This window comes from Arachis ipaensis, chromosome B4 (genome assembly GCF_059453495.1).
Source record: "Arachis ipaensis isolate K30076 ecotype BB chromosome B4, ASM5945349v1, whole genome shotgun sequence".
NCBI lineage: Eukaryota > Viridiplantae > Streptophyta > Magnoliopsida > Fabales > Fabaceae > Arachis > Arachis ipaensis.
In genome coordinates, this window is record NC_142439.1 from 139,099,301 (window position 1) to 139,109,569 (window position 10,269).

The 10,269-nt window shown below is 26.1% G+C and overlaps 1 protein-coding gene across 1 annotated transcript; it reads right to left on the reverse strand.

Moving 5' to 3' along the window:
- Positions 1-4,601: 4,601 nt before the first annotated feature.
- Positions 4,602-6,832, reverse strand: LOC107635199 (polyphenol oxidase I, chloroplastic). Its single transcript, XM_016338594.3, has one exon. The coding sequence runs from the start codon at positions 6,669-6,671 to the stop codon at positions 4,869-4,871; it is 1,803 nt and encodes a 600-aa protein (XP_016194080.1). The 5' UTR covers positions 6,672-6,832; the 3' UTR covers positions 4,602-4,868.
- Positions 6,833-10,269: the final 3,437 nt, after the last annotated feature.

A 10,269-nucleotide genomic window follows, 5' to 3' on the forward strand; every position in this document is an offset into this window, starting at 1 on the left:
AATTTATAATTTTATAAATTATAAATTTTTTAAAATTAAAAAACTGAAATAGTAGCTCAGAATTTTTAATTATTTTTTCACCCTATTTGAAATCATATTTACGATTTTTTAGTTATTTTTTATCTTTTTATCTTATTTAAAAATTATCACTCATAATTCTTTTATCTTAAATATCTTTTGTATCAATATATTATAATAAGATATTATAATATTAACGAAAATTAACGATAGTACTACAATAAAAAAAAAAATATCAGAAATTCAGAATGTTTGGGATTTGACGACTCATCTCCTATACACTTGTGTGAATTTGGTGGCCCCAAGGAAGCCAAACATTTGTTACTATAATAAGGCCAGAAAGAAAAAGTCTAGGGACCAGCAGTTTTATTGAATTTTGGCCAGTATGTAACTAGTAAAGAAAGGTGAGTCATTGGATGAAATCTCACACCAATCTCACACCATTAAATCATCATTGATGGCTATTTGATGGCTACTAATCACAAAAATTACTGTCCCCTAGCATTGCTCCCAAAATTATATATGGACTTATAGTCAACCTTTAAACAAGAGTAAATAAATTTTCTTCTTCTTAAATTTGAATTCTCTAAAATTTCAATTTCACTTTAAAGAATAAAATATAATCTTGTATTATTGATTTGATAGGTGGAACCAATAATAAATATGAAAAAAAAAACTATTTAAAAAAAAAGATCACATTTTATTCTCTAAAATAAACTTCAAACTTTAGAAGATCTAAATCCCTTGTCTTTAACTTAGGTCCTAGGGAATAAGTTTAATTTCGTTAGTACTTAGTAATATTTTGAAGGGTTTATTAGTAAACATGTTTTAATAAATAAATGTTTATTAGGAAACAAGTGTGGAGTTTGTCATAAAAAAGACCATTCTGAATTACAACGAATGGATCAAGAGTGATTCATTTGGTGGTTGATGGCGTTGCCGGGAGTAGCAGAAATTTTATGGCTTTTATGAACTGGTTATGTATTTCTTTTGTTGTTCCACGTTAGTGTGTTGAGCTTATTTTCATTCAAAAAAAATAAATAAATGTTAATTATTAATCTTAACATGTTCTAATAAAGTACATATTAACGGTATTCTGTTTTTAAAATATCTTATTTTTACTTTGAATATTTTATTTTTTTGTTAAAATTATTTTTATTATTATCTTTTTTTTTTCTCTTATTCCTCTTTATTTCTATTTTTAAAATCACTATAATCATTATAATTATAATTGCTGTCACCAGGGACGGATCTATGTGTTTGGTTGTGGGGGCAACCGCCCCCACTACAATTTAAAATTTTTTTGAGTAGTATATGATAATAATATTTATTTATTCCCACTAAATTATTAAATTTGACCCCACAATATTTTTTATTCAATTTTTGATACTTCATAATCAATTTAAAAATTTCATATTAGATGTCATTAGAATGATCAATTATCAATTTAAATAAAATTTATGTTTTTTTTTAAAATCGACTTAAAAGAGTATTATTTATCTTTTTTTTTATATTAGTTTTAATTATTTTTGTAACAACTGCATTAATTGAAAGAATTTTTTCAACTATGAATCTTAATAAGAGTTGGCTTCTAATTGTATAAGAAGTAAATTTTTAAATAAGCATTTATTGATATATATATATATATATATATATATATATATATATATATATATATAATACTAAATATTCAAGTCTTTTTATGAACTAAGTCGAACCAAATTAAACAATAAAACTTAGAATAATGCTAGTCATAATTGATTTTTGTTATCTTAGATTAATTTGGTTGGACTTATTTAACAAAAAAAATATTTGAATATGTAATATTATTCTATATAAAAAGAGAGATATTTTGATTGTATTGTTAAGAAAAAAATTACTCAATTTTTTTAAAATATAAAATCTAAATAATAAAATTCTAAATTATGTGTTATTATTTAAATTATTATTTTAATATTTTAATTTGTAAATTAAATATTTTAAAGACTAATCATATTATATGTACATAAAAAATAACCACCTATATACATATTGAAATAAAAAATACATATTAAAAATAAATTAAATAATATATATATTTATATACAAATATATAATGATTAATGAATATTTTGATAGTTGATTTTTATGTATATATAATATTTTTATTATAAAAATTATTATTATATTATATATATTTTGTCCCACTGTCAAAATTTTCTGGATCCGTCACTGGCCGTCACTACTTAAGAAAAAATAAGAAATACTATTTAAAAACTAATTTTAATAAAAAACTAAAATTAAACAAAACAAAGATATTTCAAACAAAAAAAAAATTAAAGTTCATCAACTATAAATAACAAATTGGCATTTGTATAAGAATGTGTCTTTACGCGTGTACAGTTTTGTATCAGACAATTAATTTTATCAAGATAATCATTAGGAACATTAGGTATTTTATTCATTGTATTAAAATTGCCAAGCTTCAATTAGAGCTGTTACATCCATGGCGGCATATCAGAGGAATTCATTCCAGAAGAGAAACTCAAACTAGAACCGTGGTAACTGATTCTACATATTCCATTGGAAGAGTCAAATTAAATTCTTGAATGGTCTTACTTTTTTCCAAAGCCACATGTTAATGTATGTGGTTTAGGCCTCCACATCATTTAGAACTTTCCTTCTTATAATAATTCAAGCTAAAATAAAATTATTTTCTTCATCCCACGCCGGCTTTTTTCTTTAATTTTCTTACATTCTCATTTCAATGCCTAATTTCTAACAAGACATATCTTAATAAGATTATCAATTGAAATACTTTTATAGAAAAGATACAAAATTTAACATTTATAATATATTATTATGTATTTACTAAAATATATTTATAATATATTTATTAAGATTGTGACCATCTATTTTAAACGATGAACCTACTAGTTTTGTTTTTTTTTTTAAAGAATATTATGTATATATTAAAACTTTTTACTTAATTAATTAAAATATATATTATTTTATATATTTTTAATATTATTTTGTGTTTTAGCATATATTTTATAAATTTAACTATTTTGATAATAAAATGTTCTTAAACTTTATATATTCAATATATTAAAAATAAAAAAATTATCTTTTTATCATTTTTGAATAAAATCTTTCTTTTGTTAATATTCTTAAAAGTCTAATTAGAATTCTTATATTAATTTAATATTTAATATTTAATTTTTAATGTACAGTATTATGACTGAGATATTTTATGGAAATATATATTATTAGATCACGTGAGTATCCGTATCTCACATAAAACATTGTACTTTCTATACTTTATAAGTTTAAAAATATGATCGAATAATCGACGAAACATTGGTTTTTGATAAATTGGTTAGGTTAGGTATGGCAGAAATTATAAGATTTTATAATTCATTAACATTCCCTGGGAAGAAGGGAAAATGATTTTATATTACAAATAGACGAAATTGATATATTTATGATAGTAGATGGAACTATAATTACTTCTGTACAATTTTCTGTGACGACGGAAATGACAATGGAAAATCATGTACGTTAGTACATATGCTCCTTCCAATTTTTTATATTAATATATCGTTACTAAAACTGTTAGGCTGCATCGGATCGGATCGGATATAGCTTAAAATTCTATCCTATCCGCACTGTATTTATTGGATCGGATCAAATATGACATCCGCATTTTTTTTAGGTTGGATCCGATTCGATCCGTCGGATCGAATCGGATATCGAATATATCCGCATCATTCAAAAAAAAACTATTTTAAGTTCTATTTGGCTGTTTTTACAAAAAAATATCCAAAAAATTTATTTTTTATCTGTTTAAGCCTATTTACTCATAAAATATTATTAATAATAGTTCTCTTGAATAACAAAAACAAAATAATAACACAAGATTTAAGTTCAATTATTCTAAGTTGAAGTACAACATAAAAAATTGAAAACAAAATATCATAAAATTCATAAAATAACACATTAAAATTCATATTACATTAGAGTTTACTTTCTTAAACTATGCTATTTATATGTAATGTGCGGATATGCGGATTTACGGATCAGATCCGTGGATATCACTGCTGAATCTGCAATCCGATCCGATTATAGTGTGGATCGGATAATATCCGCAAAATTCGGATCGGATGCGGATAATTACCGCGGATATGCGGATATTATCCGATCCATGTGCAGTCCTAAAAGCTGTATTTTAAATTGATCTAGAATGAATAATTATTTAAAATTTTAATTAAAAATAAAAATAATTTATATTAGTTTAATTTTATTGTATATCAATCATTTTTTTATAATAAATTCAATTTACAAAAATATTATACACTATAAATTAATTATTAAATTAATTTATATTATATATGTGTGTTATTTTATATATTTTTAATATTTATTATATATTTTATATAAATAATTAATTTCATGACTAATTTTTATATAGTAAGATGATTGTTCTATTTAAAATCAAACACCGGAGTCTTAACAATAACTACCTTATCTAATAAGATTTCTATATTTTTTAAAAGCAATGAAATTAAATCCCAAAAAACTTACAAAAATTCTAAATGCAAAAATTAAATCACAACTTTTCTTTGCATTCCAGTCCAATCCTAAATAATCTTTCCATAATACATGAAATTTGTAATACACCAAGAACAAAGAAATCCATGTAAAGAATAAATTTTCCAAAACTTTCTAAAAGAACTTATTATATACTATACTATTTCAAACACATGATTTGATCGACAAATCAAACCACTTTCATCTTCCACCACCCCCTCCTTTCTTTTTCTTTTACCTCTTTTAGAACACAAAATATTAATTATTAATAATTACAATATCTACTTTGGTATATACTCAACCATGATGCTTCCTATGCTGACCAAACCTTTTCCAACAATAGGGGCTAATGTTACCACAATATTTTCATCTTCTTCAGCTTCCAAAATCTCCAACACCTTTGATATTGCAACCAAATACTTAGTCTTTGATTTATGGCTACCATGTGGCACACTTGTAAAAGTGCCAACAAACTCCGCTTTATCTGGCCCACTCAGCATTTCTTCATCATCATCAATATGAACATCAAACTTAACATCTTTATCACTATGCAAATCAACAATCTCCATAACCAAAACCTCTTCCTCTCTTTCCTTCTCCAATTTACTTCTCAATTTCTTAGGCCTATTAACAACAAGACTTACCTTAGAATCCAAAACCAGAGGAAACTTGGTAATAGTAGTAGTGATTGGATCTTGTGATGATGCCAAAAGTGAAGCCTTCTTTTCTTGCCTTTGCAACTTGGTTCTACTTGGTTTTGGAGAAGCATTAAGCCAAGGAAGTTCAACTTCTTCATAAACATACCCTAACTTCTTAGTATCAAGAGAATCTCTTATATTAACACGAACAAGATTCAGATTCTCATCATAGAAGAAAAATTCGGAATCTAACCAGTCTTGATCATCTCTATAATCTTTTCTACCACCATCCAAAGAAGTCCAAATCCCCCATAACCTATCCAAATTCGAATGATGAGGATAGAAAATGGGGTCTCTGGCCGCCGTATAGAACGTTCCCATGTCTTCCTGGCTCGGAAGATCGGCCCTTCCGACCCATTTATGGACGGTGTTATGGGGAGCAAGCTCAACCGATCCAATGGCCGGTTGAGCTTGATCCCCATGACGATAAACGCCGCCCATGAAAACTTCTTTAGTATCGGCCAAAACCATTTGCTTGTACATGAATGCAAGGTTATAGTTGACTTGTTGATCTTGAGTAGTGGATTCAGCGTTGACGTGGTAGTTAAGGTCAACGATATAAGGTGGTAAATGTCTTGGGTCTCTAAGGTTGTGGTAAAGTGAAGAGTTTGGATCTGCAAAGTACTTTGGCATTTGCATGCCTTCAATGGAATCCCAACTCCAATATGGGACAGCGAAATTTGGATCCCCAATTAGATTCCCCAAGATTCTCTCAAAGAAATAGATGTACCAACGGTGGAAAGGGTAGAAAAGCCATGATCTATGGATGTCAATCTTTAGGTTTTGGAAGGGGGGTTTTTGAGGGTAACCACCATTGCAATAAACACAATGGACTTTGGCTTGTTGTATGTAATTACGTGGGTCATTTTCAGGTAGTGATTTCATTATGGCAATGCCCTTTTCTAATTTGGCCATGTACTCATCATCTAGCAAGTGGATTGGTTTTCTAACCCTAAGAGGAGCATTTGGTTTTGCAAATTCTTTGAAATCTATGATCTTTAAGGGTGAGGGTAGAATTGGACAACAATATGGTAGGGTTATTGCATTTGGAGGTAGCTCTACAGGGCCACACTTTGCAATATCTGGGGAGATTGCTCTTGATATGTTTTTCTTGTTGAAAACAGAGGAGGGTGAAATGTCATTTATACCCTTGAAGGCAATGAAAGGGTTCCTCCATGTGGATCTCCATAGACTAATATGGGGTTGATCTGTATGGTCATTGGAGGAGTAGTGGTGGTTGTTTTTGCCGTGAAAAGTGGTCAAGAAGTGAGAGAAAGCATTGATGTTGGTGAAGAATGAGGTGGAGATGGTGGTGGTGTTGATGAGAAAGAAGAGGACAATAATGAGAGCAAAGAAAGTAGATAGAACCCGTGAAAAAGGACTCATCTTTTTCTCTGTTTGATACCCTATTTACTCTGATTCATTGCCTATGCCCCTTGCTTGTTGGGAAGGTGTGTATAAATAAGAGAGAAAGAGAGAGGAAAAGTAAATTTCAAACTTAAAACACATGCACAAAGGTCTATAATGTAATTGCCAATAAGGCCATATTATTCACAGAAAACAAAATATCTTTGGTATATAATGCTTTTGGACTCCAGGATGAAATCGTGGAAGAAATGTGTCCAGTAATTTTAAACGTGCGGGAGTCCACATTCTAGTTGAATTATACTATGCACTGCAAGTCTTGGTCTAATAACATTTATGTATGTTTTGCTAAAGAGTATTACCAACGGCATATTTGTCAACTTCTACCAACTCTTATTTATAATTGTGTTTCATGGAAGTGTGTTTGTAGATGTGTCTAATAAAAATATCTTTTTTATAGTTGTGTTTAATAGAAGTGTCTTTATAAATATATTTTCTGGATGTGTCTCTTTATATATGTATTTAAAATATATTAATTATTAGACACATCCACGAACATACTTCTATGAAACACAATTATAAATAAGAGTTGACAGAAGTTGGCAGATAATATATTGGTACCCTATACTTTTCCATTAGGATTCAAATCCTAGCTATGACTAAAGTAAAACTCATGAGGAAAAAAGAAGAGGTGTTGTGTGTTAAGATGTATGATTAAAAAAAAAAAGTTGAACTATATTATGGTGAAATAGTTGAAAATTATTATATAATTTAATATATTTAATTAAATTAATATTTAATAATTTTTAATTATTAATTTTACATAAATTTTGGTTAATATATACTTTTTTTTTAATATTTATAAATTTTTAATAATATATATTTTATACTTATAATTAATTTTAATGGCTAATTTTGATATATTCCTAATATAATTATCAATTTATATCAATTTTGTTATTAATATTTAAAATTTATTTTAAGTTAACTTCTATACATTTGTTTCGCCTATTGGTAATAGTTTAATTAAGAGTAGGAAACATAATCATAAAATTAATATTAAAAAAAATTTAATGGAGCATTTTAAAAATTTTAAATTTGATGTGTATATAAAGTAAAACTGTTCTAAATTTTATTTTGCATCGAAGATAATTGATGAAATGAGATCGATTTTATTTTAAACAGATAGTTTTACTTTGTTGAATGAATCAATTAAATTTTATCACTTTGTATAAAATTTTAAATAAATTAAAATCAAACATTTAAATAATAAATATCACATTTAATCTTAAATACTATTTATGATATATAGTTCTGATCCGGACCGTTAGAAGACTGACATTATAAATCGACATTATACATCATAACTCGACAATTTACATTATAACTCGACAATACGTTATAACTCGGCGTTGCATGCAACAACCACACTTGATGGACTACATCCTGAGAATACTAACTTAAGCATTGGAGTGCCTTTGCAGGTACACTCCCCCTATTTTGGATCACACTCTTTGCAAATGCAAGTTTGGACTTCCCAAAGATTTATAGATCGACGTTGAAGGAAATAACTCGGCGTCAATTTACAGAAGCCGAACTCCCCTCAAAGTATCCGTATAGGAACAAGTTCTATAAATGATATTTTGTAAAACTTAAAATAAAATTGGATTGAAACGCAATGGGACAAAAATAGTTACAAAATTTTTAATTGGACACAATGCTAAACCATATAAACAAAATATCTAATGAATATATAAAGATAAAACCAAAATTTATTTAAAAAATTAGGGATGAAATTTATTTTATTATAATTTATAATTTCTTGTAAACGGTAGGGACAATAATTCCTTGTAAGAAAATGAATGACTTGAAAAATCCCTTGCTAGAATTTCATCTTACAAGACATTGTGGCTTTCAGGATCATGGTGTTATGTCTTGCCTTCTTTCGTCATATGAACAATTCCTTCAACATATGTTTGATAGGTTGTGCTTTGTCTGATTAAATTTGGACTCGCATTGAATTATATTTTGTTTAGTTTTTTTGGGCATACAAAAACTTGCTTCATCGAAAAATAAACTGAAGAATATTAAAAAGTTTGGTGCCCCTGAGTATCTTCTTAACATAAATATATAAGGCTGTGGAGTGTGGATTTTCTGTTATCAATAATTGGTTATTCAATTTTATTAGAAGAACACATACAAGTCATACTAGATGGTCTTTAAGAAGAATATCGGACACTTTGCTGATTTCTTATATTTGTATCAATAATTGGTTATTCAATTTTATTAGAAGAACACATACAAGTCATACTAGATGGTTTTTAAGAAGAATACCGGACACTTTGCTAATTTATTATATTTGTATGTCAGACATATTTTAGATATAATATTTATTGATATTTATTTGACATAGGTGTTTTTATGTTTAACTGTGTTATAATAAAAATAATTTTTTTTTTAAAATATCTTTAGACACATTTAAATATAATCATGTATCAGCATTTTTTAATCTTATTTTTAATATATATTTTTAGAATAAGTTTACAAATAATATATATTATTATTTATTAAAATAAAAAATATTTTAAATATTTTATACAATTAAAAAATAATAAAAAATTAATTTATATTTTAATATCAATAAAATAATAAAATATTATTATAATTTATTTAAAAATACTTTATATTTATATATACCATGTTTCTATATCTTATAAAAATTTAAAATTTATATATTTATATATTAGTGAATGTTATTCTACCCTCTCTAAAGTAACATGTAAGTTATTCTCTCTGATGTGTCATATTCTAATTCGATGTTTATTTTAATATATTTGTTATATATTTATTAAAATATTAATTTAAAATTTTTTTTATATTAACTAAATTATGAACTAAAATATTGATGTGACAAATTAAAAATAGAAACATAAATTAATGTCACCATGAAAATTTTTAATTTAAAAAGTTTATCATGTCAAGTAGATCTTTAAATTTGGACATTTATTCTATACAATTTGGTTTCGAATTATATGAAAAAAAAGAAAGAAAGTAAAACACTTATATCTTATTTTTTTAAAATTAATGTAGCTAGTTTGGAATTATTTTTTTATGAAGGTCTGAATTTTTATTTAATTTTTGTTAAAAATTAGAGATTTTATGTGAAAAATAAAAAAATAATATATAATATTATTTTTCAAATATTTTTTAAATTTCCAACAAAGTCTAATGATCCGAAATCAATTTCTTATTTTTTATTTTATTAGATAAATTAGTCATCTAATAAATTGTATTAAAAATTTAAAATAAATAAATACCCATTAAAATATGACACATCAAAAAGTAATTTATATGTTATTTTAAAGAAGATAAAATAATATTTATCTTATATATTCTATATCATATCGTATTCTGTATTCATGTCACTGTTTTGTTGGTCCATCATAGAATATCACTATTGTTCAATTTAGACTAGAAATCTAAAATGTTTCTCGTTAGTAAAGGTAGAATCTCTACTTCTTGGGCATAAAGAAATACTGGATCTTGGAAGAGGTTACCCTGGCAGCAAGAATTAAATGCAGATGTTATTTCAGAGGAGGTAGAAGTTTTCAGCATCCAA

What these genes read in the sequence shown, in the direction of transcription:
- LOC107635199 (XM_016338594.3), bottom strand. Translation starts at nt 6,671, where the DNA reads ATGAGTCCTTTTTCACGGGTTCTATCTACTTTCTTTGCTCTCATTATT.